This window comes from Peromyscus leucopus, chromosome 3, assembly GCF_004664715.2.
Source record: "Peromyscus leucopus breed LL Stock chromosome 3, UCI_PerLeu_2.1, whole genome shotgun sequence".
NCBI classification, from domain to species: domain Eukaryota; kingdom Metazoa; phylum Chordata; class Mammalia; order Rodentia; family Cricetidae; genus Peromyscus; species Peromyscus leucopus.
This window is the reverse complement of record NC_051065.1, coordinates 51177345-51200523: the sequence shown is the minus strand read 5'-3', so window position 1 is coordinate 51200523 and position 23179 is coordinate 51177345. Positions and strand designations below refer to the sequence as shown.

The following is a 23179-nucleotide window of genomic DNA, read 5'->3' as shown; positions in this document are numbered from 1 at the left end:
GCCAAGGGGATGGAGAACACCAAGGAAACCAGGCTCTCTAAGTCAACACGAGCAAAGCTCATATGAACTCACAGAGACTAAGGTAGCATGCACAGGGCCTGTGCCAGTCTGTATCAGGTTCTTTGTGCATATATCATAGCTTCCAGTTTAGTGTTTTTTATCAGGCTGCTGAGCATGTGAACAAGTGAGTCTCTGTTTCTTGTGCCTTCTCTTGGGTCCTCTTTCTTCTGCTTGATGTTTTGTCCAATTCTGATGTGTTCATTTTTCTTGTATTTATTATATTATATTTTATTATTATCCCTTAGAAGCCTGTTTGTTCTCTAATGAGAGACAGAAAGGAGGTGGACCCAGATGGGAGGGAAGGTTGAGATAACTGGGAGGAGTAGAGGGAGAAGAAACTGTAATCAGGATATAGTATATGAGGGGAAAAAAATCCATTTTCAATAAAAGGAGGAAATACTAAATAAAAATAGTAGTGATGGCAAATGCTGCCAAATCAAATACTATGGCTCGGATATGAGGGCCCTTATCCACCAAGGTTACTGCACTGAAGCTGGACACCCCCGTTGGTAGTACTATTAGGAGGTAACTGCATCATGAGGCTCTCTCTGTCTTTGTATGGTTTAATCACCTGATGAATTCATAGCTGAATGTACTTGGCTGAAAGAATGTTTCCCTTAGTATATCTCTGAAAGGTATGTTTGTCTCTGGATTCTTCTCGGCACTGGCTTTCTGGATTCCACAAAGTGGCTCTGACCCCCCTCACTCTGACACAATCTACTGCCCCAGCATGAGCCTAAGGCAGTGGGTCAGCCACCCATAGACTGATACCTCTGAACCCAAGAGTCAAACAGGCCCTCCTAGCCTAAGTGGTTTCCTCAGCCATTTTGTCACCAAGTTTAGCAATAAAAGCTACCAGAAATACCATCATCCAGGATGCCACATAGTTACCAGAGGAGTCCTAAGATAATGGGTCTGTGGTACTTTTTCCATAACTCATTATTCTGTTCAAACTGAGCAAAACAACTTGGAAAACCAGATTAGAGGATATGCCACCAAACATCATACCAGTCTCCTCAAGGTCACTGGGAGTGGGTCTAAGAAACCATAACACTGCAGAGGGGACTGGGTAGACATGCCAGTCTCAGTACAGGCAGTACCCTAGGTTGGACCCTGGAACAGGAAGTCCAAGAGTTAATAGTAGTTAATAACAATAAAGCACTAATCTTTGGGAAATGTGGTAATGGAAAGTTAGGACTACTTGTGGTCTTGGCAACTTTATGATTCTCAAATCATTCTCGAGTAAAAAGTTCATAAAATTTGCAAGAGACTTGATGGAATCGGAAAATACTGAACTGATAAAGTAACTCAGGCCCAAGAAAACAAATACTTCATGTTCCTTCTCATATAAAGATGGTAACTTCTATTCTTTATGTGTGCGTATTAATGTGGACATGTGGAAAAAGGACATGAAAGTAGAAAGAGGGGGCGGGGCTTTGAGAAAAGAGGTCGTGGGCAGGTCAACAGAGCACATCTACTGTGAATGTGGAAGGCGGAGTACCAGAGACTGAAGAGTATAGGCACAGCACAGGAGAAGGGGATGAGGGACAGAAATGGGTAGCAGGGGGAGTCCATCAAAAGGAGCTTTGTCTGAAAACACTGTAAGGAAGCCTGTTACTTTAAATGGTAATTTGAAAATAAAATTTAAAATTTCAGAGAGGGATGCCAGGTGAAGCACCTAGGAGACTGAACTCAGAGACATGGAAGAGAAATTATGGTTATCTGGTCAGATGATCACATATGAGCACAGTGCTGACGTGCTTCAGGGGCTTAAGCATCTTACCATCCCAGCACACTGCCATTCAGGCACATGTAATAAACGCAACTTGAATGAGTAGAGTTACACTTTCTTCCTGTCATCTTGTCATGATAAGGTTGCCCCTAGGATGGCTATTCTTGGCTGTCAGCTTCAGCTTGACTATATCTGGAATGAACTATAATCCAGAAATGGAGGGCACACTTGTGATCCAGATCTTGAGGCTGGAAGACATACAACTTTAATCCAGGCCTTGAGGCTGGAAGACACACTTTTAATCTGGCCATGCCTTCTGCCAGAAGTCTATATAAGGACAATGGAAGAAGGAAGGATTCCTTCTTCTTTGCCTGCTTGCCCTTGCCTTGTGAGACTCTGCAGCTACTAGGTTCTTGAACTTTCCATTCAGAACTAGCCATTGTTGGACTGCAGCCTGTAAGTCATTACAATAAATTCATACCCACACACATAGATAGATAGATAGATAGATAGATAGATAGATAGATAGATAGATAGATATTCATTCCATAAGTTCTGTGACTTTATACTCCCATATCTGAGGGTTCCTGTTCAGAGAACTCAAATATTTCCAAGCCACAGCAGTTAAACAATCCCTTGCAGGGGAAAACTTCACATCATTTAACTCCCCAGATTGATCTTTTGATGTATGAACTTGTAGGGATGTTTTTCTTAGCGATACTCTGTTTAAAATTCATTATAATAATTTATCTATATAGTGTTTGCCCTGTATTTGGTGCCAAATTGTCAAATGATCTAAAGCATATAGGAAAGAGATGCCCAGATCACGTGCAAATACAAGTCCTGTTACTAAGACAACCAAAGCTGTGGGTTTTAATAAGGAAGGCTAGGGGTCCTAAAGCCAAACTGCTATAGGATGACTATATCAGCGTCCTCCAGGCTGTTCTCAAAGGTGAGAAAGTGAGTTGGAGGGTGGTGGGCTGTACAGTTTGCCTGAGGTCAGACTAACCCCTGACACTGCTTCATGGCCCTGCAGACTCATGGGTAATGTGATGACTGGCAGTGAGGCTCTTTAATAGCAGCCTCACCTCACAGCACCCACATTTGCAGATTTGCCCAGCATGGTGATGTGCTAAGTTCAGCACCGGGGCTCTGTATACACGATTATACATTTAAGCCCCTGCACTCTGTGAGGCTGCAAATTACATTCTCATTTTGAAGATGAGAGATTTGATAATCAGGAAAATTCAATTACTTTGCCAAGGTTGCAACTGAGATTCAAACACAAACATTCCTGGCATTCTCCTTTAACTCACTTACCACAAAAATTCCATTAGTGCAGATGCCTAAATGCTCTAATTGGAGTGTGGTCCTGATAACATTAGTCTGAACCAATATACTGAGGAAGCATGCATGATACATTATAGGCATCCACATAGCATCAATTATCCTGAAATGGTGCAGCTAAAATTTTCTTAACAGTGCATTTGATATACAACAAATGTTACCCCTCCTCTTATCTTTGTTTTTATTGGACCCAAACTGACTTCAGTTGTATTTTAGACTCCTGTGAATTGTTGTAGCAATTCAAGATCCCAAGTTTCTTTTTTTCATGGCTATGGTAATCATTTCTGTCTCTCCTGAAGATTTGCCTACCTGATTATCCTAGACACATCATTTTCTGATTCTAGGAGAAGCTACTAACCATGCTGGCCATATGACAATACTCACCACATGCCCAAAATGTAATGTTTGGCCAGTGGGGAAACTAACTATAAAAAAGTTGCAAAATGAAGCCGCACCTGTGTTGTTAGAACTCTAACTGAGGTCAATGAATTTGGAGAGTTAGAATGTTACAAGTCCAAAGTCAGACTTACTGAGTTATCTTAGTCCTTTTAATGGACAACCCTCTACCATCCCCTGTATGTGACTTAATTCTTGTGATGGGAACTCCACACTGGTCCATGGGACATCCGTAACGACTCTACTAAACCCATCTTAACTCTCTGATGTCCTTCCCACTGCCTCTCCTAACTTACCTTAAATACCAAAGCACACCCTTCAGGGCACCTGTTGTCATTAACTCTCTATTAACCCCATCCCTTCCTCTTAATAAATTCAATTCAAAATTAATTCGAAAACTCTTCATGGACTTTCTGACCTCTACCAGTAAATATTAATTAAACAATCATTTTGATTCGTCTATCTGTAGGTCCCTTGTAGTCTGCGTGATACTTTAAATTACTCAGACTATTGTTCAACATACTACATGGACTTACATGGACAATGTCTTCCTGATACAGAACCTGAATGCCAGCCTCTGCTGCAGAGACCTACACCTTACAGCACCCTCTGATACAAGGAGGCTTCGCCCCATCCTACTGTACTCCTGCTTAGCTCAAAAGTCAGAGACTAGGGTTTGACATCCGTCATCCCCTACATTTCCTCCTTGACTTTCCTTTCCTATAAAATCATGCCTGTATCATCTGCCCCTCTCTGTGTGAGTGAATCTATCTCTCTCTCTCTCTCTCTCTCTCTCTCTCTCTCTCTCTCTCTCTCTCTCTCTCTCTCTCTCTCTCTTGTGTGTGTGTGTGTGTGTGTGTGTGTGTGTGTGTGTGTGTGTGTGTAAATGCTATGAATGTTAGAACATGGACCTGCCACTTTAAGATTCTGATCCTCCTAAGAGGTCAGATTTACAGCCTGCAGAAATCACGCCACACATCCCTGCCAATTTTCTCTTGAGATAATAGAACTGACAAGCCCTGATGTGAACATATAGATCTCAGTGGGGGGAAAAAACAGCTGCAAGAGTCACAATATCCCCTATATTCCAGGAACTTCTCTGGAAGCCTGGTCCTCCGCCTTGCTCTCCACAGAAGTAACTTTCCCTAACGTTTTCATGTCTCTAATGTGCTCCCATGTCAAGTCCCACCAATGCTATGTCAAACATGACATGCCATTCTCATGCTTCCCCAACTCAAGCCCAGCCATGCTCCCCTTGGTCATAAGACTCTCTCCCAGTGAGGCTCCTTCCATAAAGGTAGCTTTCAGTCAGTGTTTTTCCCAAACCTGCTACTCTTACTCTACAGTCTCTTGTATACGTGGACTCCCTGAACCTTTGTCCTATTCCCGGTACATGGTCACAGTTTTCCATTTTGCAGTTTCCAACAGAAACTCCACAGATGGTGGGAAGAGACCCTCTCACACAGAGCCTCACCCTTGCTTCACATCCCTTTAGTACAAAACTCTGGGATTCCCTTCAGATTGGCTTGAGTGCAGCCCTTTCCTGACACCTTGTTTCTTTACCCCCCCCCTTTTCCTCCAATGTCTGTAACAGTCTTGTCATCATGCAAAAGTAACAGTTCCCTACACAACACACAGTACCCCAAGTCAGGGGTCTGCACTCCCCAGAAAGCTTGTCTCATTTTCCCTAAGGTGTTTTTTTGTTTTTTGTTTTGTTTTGTTTTGTTTTTTTCAGGATAAATGACAAATAAAGGCTGTGTTTGCTTACAAAATAAAAAAGTGTGGCATTAGCTTGTATCAAAAGTAGAATATAATCAGCTTGGGTGGGAGACAGGTAAATTTTGGCCTCACTCAAATTATTCTGTACATTGAACTGTATGTCCAGTTAAGTCTTTTTTGTAGCTAGAACCGGAACTGTCAAAGCTGTTTCTCCATTGCATGGACTGTGTACTTACATCTGTGCTTCATTAGTGACTCATTTGCATACCTCACTCAGTAGGTGAAAGTGATTTTCTGTTGTCACTTTAAGAGATTTGATGGAACCTTTCCTTTACACTCCCTCTTCCTCTCTTGAAAACCATCACCTTTACCCTGAGAACTGATAAATCAGAAACAGTGAAGAGACTGCATTTTAAGTAGCAATTATATTTATCAACACGTGCTGGGAAGGAGACTGTTGAGCATTTATATACCCTATCTGGTATATTAGGAATAAGTTCCCCAGGGGAGATGGAGCTTAACAGAAGGGAGACATGTGTCTCAAACAGTGAAGGTGTATTTCTCTCTGTTGTAATAAGCAGAACAATAAAAGGGCTGCCATGTTGTATTATCAGGGAGCCCTGAGTTGCAGGTGGGTGCAGGGCTTAGTTAGACAACAAACACTAAAGTTTGTAATCTAATATGAACAACCATCCAGACACATGAACAAGAATCAACTAGATAGTGACGGCAAGCATTCCACACTGCCCAGGCAAATCACTTGATCATGTCATCAAGAAAGGGCACTAATGTTTTTAAACCCAGTATGATACCATTGCTCAAGGTGAGACTTTGTTGACAATAAATGAATCTCCAGGGTAGACTTAGTTCCTTTGTTCTTCCAGAATGCAGGTCAGAATACATTTGTGGTGACCCTTTAATCTAGACGTGTTTTGGGAACTTCATTTAATTAATGTTTCTGAGATAATGTGTGTTTTGGCATGCACATCACATATGAACTTGAACTAGCTTTTATTCATACTCAGTTCGAGCTCTGTCAACCATTCTATGGCTCTGTAGTCGGCTGCAAGGTAAACCCAGGCAAAAGAGCAAGGGTCAGCAAATCCATAACCTCAAAAGCTAAGCTTCCCTATGCACCCACAGCTTGTAAGCATCACCACCATTTATTAAAAGTAGAATGACTGACTTAGCAACTTTTACTTTCAATCAATTTTTTCAGACTCAGATCTTTAATATACTTCCTTTTTGGTCCCCTTTAAGAGTTTATTCATTCTCTTGGGTTCCAAAGATACTGCTGAATTTATCTGTCATGTGCTTATGCCAAGTTACTGTTCCCAATTTAAGAAGTTTGCTCAGATGGAAGTTTTATCATTTCAGATAGGATGAGTCAAGAAAGCACTTGCCAGGAAATGTCATCTTCCTGGAAAAACTCAAATCACAATTACCTCCAGCAGCAATGGAGAGATAGAGGCCCAGAGAAGATCAAATAGATAATTGGAAGTTACAGATAAGCCTCAAAGCTCTTCAAATGTATCCCACCCCCAGCCAGCTTCTTCAGAGTAGATGGTAAGCTGTAAAACATTACTTGAGATGCGTTATCTCTGACTGTTTTTAATAATTTGAAGCTATTAGTTTGGAATCATGAAAAAGGGAAGCAGGTAACGTTGCTCTTTCTGAGCGGTTTCTATTTAATTCAGCTGTGGCTATACCTCATCATACATGTGCACGATTGTCTGCCAGTGGCTTAAATCGGACTTCATACTAGTCTGTCACTTATACCTCATTTATATTAGAAAACATAATCCATAATGGATTCTTAACAAAATGAAGAGATGCAGAGGTTCAGAGAACCACTTCTGTCCTGTGGTTCATACTTTCCTGCCAAAGAAAATGAGAGTCAGTGACAGAGCAGGAGACTAAAGGAGACTAAAGGTACTAGTGTCTCTAGAAGAGGATGCTTGCTGCAGCAGACAGCAGCTGAGAGAAGCGAGGCAGACTCCCCACAGATCTTCCCAGCAGGCTCAGTGAAGGACCCACCAGGAAAAGGACCCTTGCTCACTGCCCTCTGCAGATCCTAGAAACCCTTACACCCAACAGAAAGACCCTCCTTGGGTTCAGGGCTTCCATTTGCTAAAGCTTGTGGCAGCTCACTGTCAAGGAAGCAGAATCTGGAAGCCACTCCTCCAGGAATGCTTTGCAACCTTTGTCCCCAGCACCCCACCCCACCCCATTTCAACTAGTGCTCTCTTGTGTGCTTCCAGTCAGGGCCACCGTGAGCCAGTCAATACTGGGCTTGATGAAGCCTGAGTTCTACTGAGTCCTTTCTTTCCAGAGATACCCATGTCTGTATTCTTGAGGATTATATGCCTTACCCCATTTTATTGCATCTGACCATTGGTCCCCACAAATAAGAGGGAACCCAGAACCTTAATATCTGCAGCACTCACAATAGCAATTTCTTATCTATTTTACTCAATAAACTCTAAACATCAGTTAGGGTGTAGAAACTGATCCAAAATGGTGATCAGAATATAAAGAATAGCCCATAAGTACCATTTGGTGACATAAATGAACAACTAGCTGTGCATTCAAGGATGTAAAAGAAAGGTAAACGCTGACAGATAATTCATAGGTTGACTCAAATTACAACTTCAGAAACAGTACCCCCTCACAATCGATGAATCGCCCTATCACCTCAGCATTCCAAGGTCATGGTCCTTGATGTAACGTCCTCCAACAGCATAGGAGATGAAGGAACGGATGCACCTTCCCAGGTAACTGCTCATGATCCAGAACATGCTGGAAGCATTTTATTAGGCAAACTTCAAGAAGAGATTTGTGGTGGCTCAAAACTTTCTAGCTGTTTCTGTGTCAACCTTCTGCATTTCTAATTTTAGATAAAGTTGAGACTAGAGAGGTACCTAACCCAAGGGCACATGTATCTGAATGCCTAGTTTCACTGTTTTTCTTCACTGTTCCCATTTTCTGTGGCCTATGTAGCCTCACCAGAAGCTCCCATGTTACCTGCACTTCCCCCTTCCCTCCTCCAATTTCATTTTTGGACATGAGGTCTAATGAATATACCCATCAAAAACCCACGAGGAGCTGAGACTGAAGAGACACATTCCATAAAGTCCCTTAGGTGCTGGTAACTTACAGGCTTCCCGGAGTTTCTCTTTGTCATAGTGGAGTCCTTCATAGTCTTGTAAACTGATTTTGTTCACTCGGATCCTCAGGCGATCTGGGACAGACTGGGGACTGCAAGACAAGAACCAAGTGGTCAGGTATAGTGGGAGAGAGAGAGAGAGAGAGAGAGAGAGAGAGAGAGAGAGAGAGAGAGAGAGAGAGAGAGAGAGAGAATGAATGAATGAGCAGAACTAGGAGTCAGGGTTCTGGAGAGACTAGGGACAATTGCATCTCCTGTGGGTTAAAAGAAAAGGTTTATGTACAAACCATAAATACATCCTGTTTACTGAGACACAAAAATTATTTAAAGAGTTCTTTTCTAGAAACCTAGTGTACCCAAAATTCAGGAAAGAATACTGGACTAGGAACAAAAAGCTCTGGGGAACATTCCTATGTAATATTGGCTATTAATTTGTCAAAAAATTAAATAACATCATGCATTTTGTTCTGTCTAGTAAGGTAGACACAAGTAATGAAAAATAATGAGAAACATGTTGGAGCTACAGAATACTAGTAAATATGTCCATAATAGTCAAAACTGGTTAATGATGGCCTTACCTCAAAAGAAATTTTTTAAAAATGCATTTAAAAATACAAACTAGGCATCTAGAGTACATAGGAAGGACCAAGGTTGAGATTTCTCATCCTATTCAAGAGTCTTTGAAAGTACCACTCAATCAAGGCATGTTGTAATTGACACTGCCCGTAAGGTGCCTTGAAATGAGGCACATAATTCATGCTCAAAGAACTAACTCATTCAAGTTAGTCTAGGGTGAGTATTAATTAAACAGGAAGCACAAAATTCTCTGAAGCATCTTGTTCACCCTCCTAGATTCCTTAATTTGTCTTAAGTCACATCTTCAAAGTGATTTCATCCTAGGCCTAAGTTGAGTGGGAAAAAAAAACCTTAATATTTATCACCTCCAGTGTGAATCAATATATTCCTTTTGGTCTATGAGCATCCTTCAATTTCATTGGTCAAAAGAACTTTCTCAAACACAAGATTGCTACTTAGTTTATATATAATGGTAATAAACATTGCTAATAAGAGAGAGGAAGAGATTTAAAGTATTTCAAATATAAGTATATAAGTACACAAATTCTAAAGAGGGTAATGGGTAGACATTTATGAGGTTCACTGTTTTATACAAAACCATACAAGCAAACCCTTGAGACAGATGTGACGACTGCCTGGCCCATCACTAAAGTATGACTTCGGAGTGCCCAATCTACTGGCATTGTGCTGGTCATGGCGGAAGCACAGGATAACAAAGTTGACATGAGTATGTTAGTGATGAGAGGAAGAGCAGAGATCCAGTTTGATGGAAGAGCTACAATTCAGTAAACAAGACCTTAGTATTATATGCCTACAAGCATCACTTCACCAATAGATAAAACTGTGACTTCCAAATATAAAGTGATTTTTAAGGTCATATAACTCTATAGTGCAGAGGCAGGGGCAGAGATATGATCCCCACATTCTTCATCGTGATCTTCCTCCTATATGATATCCCTCTGATGTGCTGAGACCATGAAGCTATAGATAAATACCAAGAGTCCATGCACAAGATAGTAAAGTCATAATATGGTTTAGCCTGGCCAGTTGATTTCTACCTGGTGCCAAGAGGGATTTATTTGTCAGTAAACAATTTACATAGGTTTGTTAAGTGAACTATGGCACATCCTAACAAGAAAACATGAGACAGATATTATAAATGGATGCACAGATATATATTTATTTAAAGGGAAGTCTGTTTATCACATACTTTAAAGTACAATTTTAGAAGTCATAGAAAACTCTGTGTGAGTGTGTGTGTGAGAGAGAGAGACAGAGAGAGAGACAGAGAGAGAGAGAGACAGAGAGAGACAGAGAGAGACAGAGAGAGAGAGACAGAGAGAGACAGAGAGAGAGAGAGAGAGAGGTGTCTAAATTCCTGCATGTAAATTCTGGGACTTAGAAGTTTGTGGATATAAAAGAAATGTCTGCATAAAAGTTCAATAAGTGATTTCAAGTGGCTGTCTCTAAATTACAGATTGAGGTTAATTTGCATGAATATTATTATTCTTAAAGAAATAATACAGCTATTCAAAAAGCATATCAATCTATAAATAAGTGATAAATCCACCCAAGAGGAAAAGTAATGATCATGGTAAAGAATGTCGGGTGCTAGATGTAAGTAAGTAGAAAGAACTGATTAGGAGTAATCACACTTGTTTCAAGTGCTTATCCCCCTATCAAGGGGTGTCATCTTTTAATTCTCAAGCTCACCCAAGTAATCTTCATAGACTGTAACTGTCATTTTTCCCCCACAAACTGAGCAGACCAGAAGGAGGCTGACGCCCTAGAAGACTATGGTTCTTCACAGTCTGTGATGGCAGGCCCAGAGAGTGCAGGGTAGAGTGAGTTCTGTGTAAACACTCTCTAAGATAACAGTGGATCAAGTACCACTGAGCTCTAGCTGTCTCTGGTGGTTAAAGGCAAGAAGAGCGACCTCGTTAGAGAAGCAGTTGCCAAGTGTAGACAGAATTCAGAGACCTGCTGGCCAGTCCTTCCGTCCACTTCCATGTGTAACAACCATCTTAGACCCAACAGAGCCTGTTTCCTCTCTGCCCACTTCCATCTCCTGACTCCTCCCATTGCCCTCTGGTTCCACCCCACACAATGCTGCCTCCAGAAACACCGGACTCCAAACTTCCTCAAAGCTCACTATGATCACACAATAGGACCTAATATTTGAATAGAATTTTCCAGATACCAAGTGAATTGACATCTTATTTCATTCCTTCTCCAGGACTGTGTCACTCACTAGCATTGACTCCTCTTTGCTTCCTTCCTCCTCTCACTTTTAGCTCCCGCCTTCTTACAACCACTTACAATACACAGCAATAGGAACTCTCATAACCCAAGCCTTAAGCTATCCCATGTTTTGCTTCCTATTAAATGTGACTTAAAACCTTTAAAAATGTTAACTTAACTGAAGCCCATTGATAAGTTTTAAGGCATCAGAGCATGGGCTAAATAATGGAAATCCTCTTTCAATCACTCTCGACCCTTGTCTAAGAAGTAGGTGGAGGGCAGGGGCGACATAGCCAACTGCTGGGAGACACTGGGCTCCAAAGCAGCCTGACTGAATCTGAAGCAGTTCTTCCACCTTCTGGTTAACCTGTGATACAGTCTCCTCCTAAGAAAAACGATGGCAACAGGATCAACCTCATATGAGAACAGAATGGGTCAGTGCATGTGACACACCTTGGGAAAGTGCCTAGTACAATCCAAGTGTCAAACAGGTATTTGCTAATATCATTCTGATAATTACCCTCCCCATTTCTCTCCTAAACAAGAATCTGCCTAACCCTAGCATCTGTTACTTCCAGACACTGGAAGAAATTTGGAACTAATACAAGAACTTCCCTTGACATTTCTAATGAGGTTCCTGGGGACACTGTCTCTCTTGGCTGGTGTCGTGACATTCCACATTCATGGATCTTTTCCCACTTGGCTTGTCATGAAGCCAGCTAATAGCTAGGAACTGGACAGCTAAAACACAGGGGACAGAAAGTGCACTGAAATTAAGTGAAAGCCAAGCAATTCAATTTTATTCCTATGTCACATTATATTAGTGTCCCATTACTGGCTGACTTGAAGGTGGAGGACAACAGAGCTGTGCCCTGGAGTCTGGGGAATAGCCCTGCATTAGTTTTCTAAAATTACATTTTGCTAAGGAAGTTAACAGAGCACAGAAGAGACTCCTCACTTGAGTATAAAGAAATTTGTCTCCATGCCAACATCTACAACAAGCAACCCATATTGACTTAGGCATTGTATCAAGAGTTCTAAACCTGACTTCCGGGAGACCCTGAGTTTCCTAGAAGAGATCCAGAAATCTGTGAGTTGCTCTTTCTATTGAGGTGGGATTGTCAATTTCTCACTAATTTCTTCTGCATCCTTATACAGATTGGAAGTTCATGATTCTGGACTTAACTCTCAAATGCCCCCCAGGAGTACTTCCTCAAAAGTCACAGGGTAATCATCTCTAATTAGTTCACACATGGGTTTTCAACAATCTCTGGACAGTAGTTTCTCTTAGCCACATAGCACATAGCCGTTGCCTGGTAAGTTTGGAAGGGAAGGACCACCATCCATCACAACAACTCCCTGGGTATTCAGTGCCATTCAACGTTCACCTGCTTCTCACCACTCTCTATTCCTTCATAAATGCTGGTGGCAATCTGTCTGTCTGTCTGTGTCTCTGTCTCTCTCCCAGCCCCCCCCCCCCCGTGGGTGTGGGTGTGTGTTCCTATGAATTGAACTAAATTCGGGGTTTCTTGCACACTAGGCAAGTGTTCCCCTACTGAGCTGCCTCCCCAGAGGTGGCTCTGATTACCAGACAGCAGACCTTTGCATGATGAAAGTCTGTTGACTAGGAATACAATTAGAGAGAGTGGATGTTTGCAAGAAGTTTTACCCAAAGATGTTAATAATGTAAATCTTAATTCATGTTGCAGACAGGACCCTTAGAGTTATATAACCATTCTACATGCTATACCTTATGAATCTCCTGTTTTAATTAGCATTTCTCAGATGGCTCATTGCAAGATTCACCCTTTTTATGCAGAATCACAAAGAAGGTTGGTTTTCTTTACCAAGACAAAAAAAAAAATCACAGCCCTGTCTTTTTTCTACCTTCAGGCTTGATTTAATAATACAAATGAAATTCTTTCAACCCATGTAAATAAATACAAGGTTCTACTTGAGCATAATCTAGGTACAACAAAGTATGTTTCTAACTAATCTTTTTTGTTTGTTTTGTTTTGTTTTTGAGACAAGGTTTCTCTGTGTAGCCCTTGATGTCTTGGAACTCACTCTATAGACCACACTGGCCTTGAACTCAGAGATTTGTCTGCCTCTGCCTCCTGAGTGCTGGGACTAAAGGTATGCACCACCATGTCTGGTGGTCTAACTAATCTCTAATAGAAGTCTTTCAACTAGTCCTTATGTTATGAAGGGTCTGTAATTAAAATGTTAATTATTAGTGTAAAATTCTAGCAGGAATGAGTCACTTCCTTTTTGCAATTCCAGCCCCTACGGTGCCACTTTGCCCGCATTTCCAGTAAATATGCGTGAGTCCTCCTGACCTGCCCATGGCCACGAGGCTTGAGCGCAGGTTGGCACTGGAGTGGCTTTCCAGTGGGCTCTCTCTTTGCAAACCCCAGACACAAGTCTGACATGGCTGTCCATTTCTGTCTTCTGTCTGATCACCATCCATTGCCGGAGGTAAAACCATGCAGAGTTGTACTTTTCCCACCTATCACCGTATCTCTAGTGGGATCCACATAGATTAAAAGAGAATCAAGAACTAGAAATCCTTACCTAAAAGCAAACAGCCCACTTCCAGGATGCATGGTGTTCAGTTAAACTATAGTGAGCCTAGATCAACTACCACCAATTCTTTACATCAGCTGCCAAGCTGGGCTTTATTTAAAAACAATTATAATCAATAGCTTCCTTCAGGAATTTTCTAGAAATTGCTGAAATTTTCCTTTGGGTATTTTTCAACTGACACTGAAAATAACCGAAATACAGATGCATCCAAGAAGGCTTCTACAATAAAAAACAATTTGAATTTAGGTTTCTGAGCAGAGATTTAAAGTGGAGTTTTGACACCTGCCAAATTCATACAAAATACTCATCTTCCATTATCTTCTGTCCAGAGAAGTGAACGATGCCTGAGGAATCTAAAATTGTGCAGAAGTTTTTGAATCTCATTAAGAATAATCCAAAAATTATATTAGTGTTAGGTTGTCATGTGATCCCATATCAGATATGTTACTGCAGAATCCTTCATAGGTTACTCATTCTTCTGTACAAGGGTGTGCTGGGTAGTTCTATGTCAATTTGACACATGCTAAAGTCATCTGGGATGAGGAAACCTCAATTAAGAAAATGCCTCCCTAAGACTGGGCTGCAAGCAAGCCTGTAGAGCATTTTCTTAATTAGTGATTGATGTTGGAAGGCCCAGGTCATTATGGGTGAGGCCACCCCTGGGATGTTGGTCCTGGGTTCATAAGAAAGTAGACTAAGCAAGCCATGGGGAGCAAGCTAGTAAGCAGCATCCCTCCATGGCCTCTGTACCAGCTCCCACCTCCAGGTTCCTGCTCTATTTGAGTCCCTGTCCTTACTTCCCTAATAATGAACAGCAATATGGAAGTATAAGCCAAATAAACCCTTCCCTCCCCGACTGACTTTTTGGTCATGGTATTTCATTGGGACAATAGTAACCCAAGCTAAGACAGCAGGCTATATGTGCTGGTGTGTGTCCAGGGTGCATCACAGAGGCCAGAAGTGGATACCAGATGCCCTGATCTATAAGACTCTGCCTATTCCACTCAGACACTTGGAACTAAGCTGTTGCCCAGCTCCTATGGTCTCCAGCATCTGCCCCTTCACTGAACTAGCATTACAGACACATGTGTGCTTACACCTGAATTTTTACACGAGTGCCGGGGATTTGTATCATGCTTGCACAAAACTGACCTTGACTGCTGGGCCATCTCCTCTGCCTCAGGCTGTTCATTTTATGTGAAGGACAGTTCTCAGTCTCTACAACTCCTGCTTTGTGAAAGGACTGGAGTACTGTGCCAACATACAGATTGATTGATACAGCAGCAATCTCTCTAGATCTTCCTGTAAGATCATGGAAGCATTGGAGTTGAGAGGTATCTTAGATCTTACCTAATTCAAAGTTCATTGTTCCATATGATGCTATGTTTCCTATGATGGAATCTTCAAATGGTGACTCATTGTGGGCATGATCTTCATCCAGGAATAAGATGCTAGGTGGAAGTGGCCCGGTTTTTGTTCAGGTCATTCTAAGCAGGTGAAAATTCTCTCCAAAGAGTCCAAATCTCCCTCTCCATCATTTCTATATTGGCCATCCTAATATTGCTTTGGTATATAATATGTTTTAAGTCACTGAGAGAATCAGTCACAGGTTTAACGCCAAACAAGTGCAAACATATCAGAGAATTTTTTTTTTATTATTCTTTCCAAATTTCCAGACACTTTTATGGAATAAAATTTAATTTGTATATTTCCTATAGACCTTCAAGTGTGTGTTGTAATTCCATACTTCTTCAGAAATCTATAGTCAATTTCTAAATGAATCTGTTACAGAATGAAATATCTATGTGGTAACTGTTCCTTACATGTTCCTTACATGTTTGTATTCATGTCATGGGAGGAGGCAAAGGGGAGGGACAGCAATGGCTTTACTCCACAACACTGGAAAGCTGCTGCCAGGTTTCATTATTTCTTCCTTGAGGAGGTGAAGGGCCAATGGCCTTGATTAATACATCAAGGGCTCCCAATCAGCTGCTTCTTCCTGCAGCCCTGAATGTCATCATTGCTACTATCCAGTCAGTTAACTCTAATAGCTTTGTGTGCAGCCACCCCACATCTGCACCCTAATCCAACATCTGTACCACACCAAACCGCCACACCTGCACCACTCCAAACCAGAGTCACATTGATTTTCGAAGCTATAGAACAGTTGACTGCCAAACTAGAGCTTCCTCTCCACAAGTTCATGCTGTCTTATCCTCACCTCCTCCCTCTCCATTTCTGCACGCTGAGTCCATCCTCAGTTCTCACCTTAACTCACAATCAGGCAGCATTCCACAATGGTTAGCTCTCCTCCCAGAACTTCTTTTTCTCTTGAATTTCTGTTGGAAGCTGTCTTCTGACTTACCACCCAAGCCTCTGATAAGTCCCTCTTCCTCTCTTGTGCCTCTCCTTCTCTTGTAAGCATCTTTCTAATGTCCATGCTTCTCTAATCCTTCCACTAAACCTACCACAGACCAAGTTACCACTATCACCTTGAACCCAGAGAAGCTCCCTGCAGCTAAAAGCACCTTCCCAGTGCCCACTGTTTGAAATGCAAGCATGACCAGGACAAGATGATCTTGCTTCCTCCTACCTGTTAAATCATGAGCACTTTGGGGTCAGGAAATCACCTACAGCTGTTCTTCTGTCTCTCGCAATATACGATAAGCTTTTAACATGTTAATAGCTATCACATAAATGGAGAAGAATCTTTACCTGTAATCAGAGACCATCTACAAATTTAATTCTCATGGGGAGGTGGAATCTCTTGGCCCTGATATTTGCTATGCTGGCAACTAAAGATGACAACCTTCAAGGAAAAACGTCTCCAAGTCCCTGCCTCTCAAGGCCAAATAATGCTCAAAGAGCCTGAACACTGAGGAAATGTCATGGTGGGAGGCAAAGAAGAGGAAACACACCAGAAATGAGGACATGTGGGATTTCAATGGAGAAAGAACATTCCTGGTTTTTGTTTTGTTTTGTTTTGTTTTGTAATAAAGTTCTGCAGATTTGAATAGCTGGGACGAAGAGTGGTTGAGAACAATACATTATATACTTGTATGCTCAAGGTACATTACACAATGAAGATGTCCTTATGTAACCCAATACCACACACGATGAATATACACCAATGGAAATTAAAAACAAGGCTTTGTAATAATCACAATAAAACAACGTAATAACAGTGGGAACTGAAGCAAGGGCAGAATTAAGTCCCTGTGCTTCTAACCTATCAGGCCAAAGTCATTTTCACATTAAGAAACAAATCCATTAAATAGAGGGTTCCTGGTTACTAAAAAGTGTCTTAGGATTCTAGGATAAAATGCTAGTTTGAGGTACTTTTAAGGACTGTAGCCTACAATAGCAGGGAATGTTATTTTGTTGTTCTGACTGGAGGGAGAATCATGAGAACAAGGAGTTCCTGGGATGGAGCCAGAGAGACATAATGTGACTCACAAGCCATCAGGATGACTTAGCTCTCCTGTGACAGGCATTTTCTATGTCAGGACTCAATGTCTGTTTAGCAAACAAAGATCTCACACATATTTGCTGTCTAGAAAGCTTCACTTGGGTTTACAATCCCAGACTGTTTTATTATCCTGTTAAATCGTATTCACAGATGACAAATTGAGTTTCTTTTGTTGGATAGGGGTATGGGGGAAGTGCTATGATTTGCACAGCTTTAAAAAATGTCATTTCACAGAAGAAGATGTGTGGCCTTTCACACATGACAGGAAGAGCGCTGGGACTAAGTTTACAAACACAGGTATGTATGCCCCCCTCCCAAACTCTCAGCGTCCTTGGGTGAACTGAATAGTGTTATTTGAATGAATGTACCAAGAAAATCAGGCAAAATAAACTGCCATGTTTATGTTGCAACATTTATTTCATATACAAACCAATGGGGAGATGAGATAAAGAATTAATGTTTGTTTGTTTGTTTATGACTAAAAATAGTCCATCAAAGTAATAAAAGCAATGGTCAAGAAACATGAAGCAATAACAGAGCAAAAATCAATAACTAGGCCGGGCGGTGGTGGCGCACGCCTTTAATCCCAGCACTCGGGAGGCAGAGCCAGGTGGATCTCTGTGAGTTCGAGGCCAGCCTGGGCTACCAAGTGAGCTCCAGGAAAGGCGCAAAGCTACACAGAGAAACCCTGTCTCGAAAAACCAAAAAAAAAAAAAAAAAACCAAAAAAAAAAAAAAATCAATAACTACTGCAACATGTTGTTCCTCCAGAAAATAGAGTGTGGCCACAACAGGAGTAGTTACAGGTCAGTTAAGGGCACGGGCATTGGAAGAGATCATAGGAATCCAGGCTCCTTGGCCTTTCATGTTTGGTAAAGTGACCTCTCATTCACTCTTGCATATGATACTACCATCTGCATGAAGTAATGCAGCCCAGGGGAGCCCTCACAGAAGCCCATGCCATGCTGTTTCAACAGTTAGCCTCTAAAGCTGTGAGCTAAATATAAAAAACCATAACTCTTTTCTTTAGAAAGTTACTACCCTGTGCCTTGAAATTTTTGCTATACTAATAAAAGAATGACTCCTACAGCTATGTTTTAAGCCCACTGGGTCAGGAATCTTGGGATGTGTGTACTCCAGTGTATGTCCCTATTGAAATGAGACACTGAAAATCATGCATTAGACTTGCTTTCCTGGGAAAGAGACTTGATCAGGAGAACACTCACTGCTTTATTCTAGATGAAGAAAATAAGAAGTCAGCACTGGCCACATGTGACGAGTAATCTTCACTGTGCGTTGTACTGGCTTCAGAATCACCTAAGAGACACCCAGCCTCTGGGTGTGTCTGTGAAGGTAATTCCAGACAGGACTGAGAAAGGAGGTCTCCCATAAAGTGAGTGGCAACAGCCCATGGCCAGAGACAAATCTCAATAAAACTGGGAAAGGAGGAAGCCAGGTGACTGCTGGTGTTCTTTTTGTTTTCAATCTGCCCAGATGTGAGCAAACAGCCTGGTACTCCTCCAACCACACCTTGACAGGTGTTCTAGGCACCAGGTCTTCCTCACCATGCTAGGCTGTGCCCTCAACTCTTGAGCCAGAGTAAACCTTCCCTCTGGCAACCTTCCCTCTGGCCAGGCATTTGGCTAAAGCAATGAAACTTTAACTAATAAAGTAACTAATAAACCCAACAAAATTAACGTAAACACTGCATAAGAAATATTTTTCTTAAATGGCTTAGCAGTACACATAAACATTTTATGTATGCTTGCCATTTATTTATTTATCTATTTATGTACTTATGTATTATTGGGTTTGTGTGCATGATGTGTGTTCAGGCCATGATGTATGTGCCACAGCATGTGTGTGGAAGTTAGATGACAATTTTGTGCAATCATTTCTCTTTTTCTACCTTATATGGGTTCCAGGGAGTGAACTCAGGTCATCAGGCACACAAGGCAGGGAGTGCCTGTAGCCACTGGGCCATCTCACTGACCCACAAAGTATTTTATAATCATATTTATAAACTTAAAAAAAATCTAGCTATCAAAGAAACTTCTAGAAATTTACTATATGGTGATATTTTATTTGTACTGAAATGTGATTTTAATTTTATGTTAATAAATAAAGTTGCCCTGGGGTCAGAGCTATTAGAGCCATAGCAAGAGCGTGGTGGTTAGAAGAGCTAGGTAGATTTCTGTGTGTTCAGGGATACAGCCAGTATTGTAGACATACGCCTTTAAGACCTGGAGGGCGGTACTTACAGGCAGTGACGAGGCAGTCATGTGGTTGGGTTTACAACCAATGAGAAGGCAGAACAGAAAGACTATTTAAAGACAGACAAACAGGAAGAAGCTCTCTTGGAGAAGCTAGGAGCACTGCAGGAGGTAAGATTTTATCTCTGAGCTCTGACCTCTCAGCTTTCTCTTTTACATTGGCTCTGTGTTTCTTATTTTAATACGATGATTGGTTACATCTATTTCTCTTTTTCTACCTTATATGGGTTCCAGGGAGTGAACTCAGCTCATCAGGCACACAAGGCAGAGAGTGCCTGTAGCCACTGGGCCATCTCACTGACCCACAAAGTATTTTATAATCATATTTATAAACTTAAAGAAATCTAGCTATCAAAGAAACTTCTAGAAATTTACTATATCTTGAATAGTTGGGAACTAATGTTTTCTTTTCTTTGTTTTGACTTATTTCTTTGTTTCAGGTTCACAATTGCTTGCCAAAGTCTTGAATGCTCAGTGCAGATGCATCACCCAGACTTTTTCCCTTCTTATGCCTTGTAAAATACATGCTCTTTTCATTTCATGCAAGTGTCTCGGAGTGTTATGACAGACCAGGAAAATTCAACTGAATTAGTGTAATTAAACTCAAACTCTCTTACAAGTGAAATGTGCCTGGTGGTTCATCACCACATCAGCGATGTAACCCAACAAAAAACGGGCTCTTGAACTGCTCAAAACAAACTGCTATTGATATGTTCTTGTTGCTAACTGTGTCGGAAGATATCATCTACCAGTACAGTGCTGGAGCAAAGGTGAACCATGGCTCTTTTGTTCTCAAATGCAGTAACTACAGTGATAACCTCCTACAGACTTCTCTCCTGGGTGGAGAATCTGTTTATAAATAAATGTTGTTCATGGAGATGATCAAAATGACTCCTTCCCTTCCCATTTACAGTCTGAAGCCATTTCATGGTTGTCTTATAACAACCATGCTGTCTTAGGAGTTCATATTTGAACTAAATTGAAAGCATCTCTTGTTCAGCTACTTTATTTTACAGAAAATGATTCTGGAGACGGGCCAACAACCTCACTCTGAACCCATGTAATGAATTCTGAAAATGTGCTTACATAAAAGGACAATTTCCTTCTTCCCCCTCCATATCCTTTAATAAAAATTATTTTCGAGAATTAAATGTGTATAAGGCCTAGGCATAAGGCTGTCTTCAACCTGCTAGTGACACACAGAGGAAGATAACGAAAGTCCAAGTCCATTGCAATTAGTAAGTGCTGCTACAAGACAAGTCGTGCCCCACCCCTATATCCCAAGTATCTCAGTATATGACTTGGAATATGCAGAGAATAGGTATGTCATGAGGAAATTAAGTTAAAATAAGATCATGATGGTGGAATCAAGCACATCAGACCATTTTCTTTATAGAAAGAAGGAATCTGGTGGACATGTGCAGAAGACTCCATGGAAGCATGTAGAGAAGACAGCCGTCTCCAGGTCTAGGAGACAGGGTTCAGAAGCCAGCCTTGGCCTCACCTTGACTCGGTGGTCCAGGCTCCTGAACTATGAGAAAACACAATTCTGTGGCTTCAGCTGCTCAGTGTGCAGTGCTTTGTTAAGGAAGTCCAAGAAAATTCACAGAAGTGTCAATCTCAATGCAGTGAGGGCCTACAATTTGGTTTAATCCCACAGTTAAAATTAACAAATATGTATATTTACACACACACACACACACACACACACGCACGCACGCACGCACGCACGCACGCACGCGCACACACACACACACACATCACTATATAAAATGACAAAATAAAACATTTCACTCTCCCAAGTTTCAAGAAGGCCCCCAAAGCCCTGTAAACTCCACACAGCCCTGGTGTGGCTTGTTCGGCCCCAGTTTCCACTTCTCCTGATGGAAGATATGCCATGCAGGAAAAATTGAAACCATGACTTGGTTGGTGTTCACTGAACTTTTATTGCTTTTTTAAGGCTAGAGTTTTATATGGTTGTCTTCCCTTTTTTACAGTACAGGGGAATCAAATCCAGGCTCTTGTACATGCTAGCTAAATACTCCTTCACTGAACTATAGCTCCCAATCCTAAATTATTTTATATTTTAAAAATTATTTTTTGTTAAAACCAGCAAGATGGCTCAGTGGCCCTAAGCCTGACCACCTGGGCTCAATTCCTGAAACCTAATTTGTGAAAGGAGAAAATTAATTCCCATAATGCCCTTTTATTGCCAAACATGTGTAATAACACATGTGCACAAAAAATCTCAAACAGATAATGTAAAAAAAATGCTAAAAAATACACATAAATTATTCTCACCCCTTTTCTGTTACTCAATAAATATACTTAAGAGCATGTTTGATTCACAAACATTTCCAAGGATTCTTTCTCTCTTATCCCAAAGCTGACTTTGACAATGGTCCCTTATGCCCTGCATACCCAGGACAGCAAAACTAGCCCCAAATACTCACCCTACTCTTGAAGTGAACTTTCATTATATAAAAAGTGCTGTGTCTAAAGATTGTCCATCCACCTACATAGATATGAATAATTCACTGATAAATATAAATTTTAAAAGCAATGTGATATAATTTTCAACATCCAGAAAATCCTTAATGCATTGGGCCTTTACATAAGTGTACTGGTTCCGGAACCCTGTACTGACCCCTGCAATAGGAGAACACAGAAGCCAACCCTCACTGGAGGTGGAAGCATGACCCTTCCTGGTAAGCCTGATGCTGACCCTCCCTGCAGGAGGAAATATGACCATTCCTGCTAAGCCTATACTCACAGAACAGGCACTAGCCCCCTTCTAAGAGTTTCTAAATCCCTCAGGTGTGCTAGAATTTAACTAGGTATCTTTCTAAACCTTTTTTTTTTATAACAACACTTGAAATCTGCAACTTCAAAGAGCCAAACATCTAAAATATGTAAAACTGAATCCTTGCTCAGAAAATCTCTCCTCTCTCTCATTTATTGGACTCTTGGAGCTCGGCCTGGCACCTGGCTATGGATTTCTGCATCTGCTTCCATCAGTCACTGGATGAAGGCTCTATGATGACAGTTTGGATATTCACCCATCTGATCTTGTGTTGCTTCCTGATACTGTCCGTCCTTGGTGAAGTAAAGACTTTATCAAAAGAAGAAAAAGGAGAAAGCCGTTTACAGAATGTGTATCTTCCGATTCCAAGTCTTACTTTCTAATTAGAGGGCCAGGATTACAGAAACAAGACAGGAAGATGTGGTATGATATACCACACAAGGTTAAGGGGATGTCAGGAAAGCTTTGATGTTCCTAGCTGACGAAGACAATTACAGAATTTTCTAATGAGTTGCAGAGACTAGTGTACCTCCCGGACCAGAGGCATGCAGACATTAAACCGCAGGTGGGTGGCCTGTTTGCTTCAGTCATGAAGATTGCAGGTTCTTGGTTCTGCATCTGCAGTTTTTCAACTATGGGACTCTTAAATCTAACCCAAAACAGAACCTTAAAAAAAATGGCATAGTGACAACATTTCTCCTTCTGTCTGTCAAACTCTACTTTTGCAATGAAAATCAATTTACTTTTTACCCTTTACCAAGAAGCCTTCATTTATCAAAATTAGTTTTGCAAAGCTGAGTCATACTCAGCCT

At 41.2% G+C, this 23179-nt stretch overlaps 1 protein-coding gene across 10 annotated transcripts in view; it reads right to left on the bottom strand.

Annotated features, from left to right (window-relative positions):
- The window catches only part of Dgki (diacylglycerol kinase iota), a 471870-nt gene that overhangs the window by 134508 nt on the left and 314183 nt on the right, over positions 1-23179 (bottom strand). For all 10 annotated transcript variants that reach the window (XM_028866082.2, XM_028866077.2, XM_037203652.1 and 7 more), the window contains one exon: positions 8412-8512. In XM_028866082.2, the coding sequence (XP_028721915.1) occupies positions 8412-8512 (101 nt within the window). The remainder of the gene's footprint in view (positions 1-8411; positions 8513-23179) is intronic.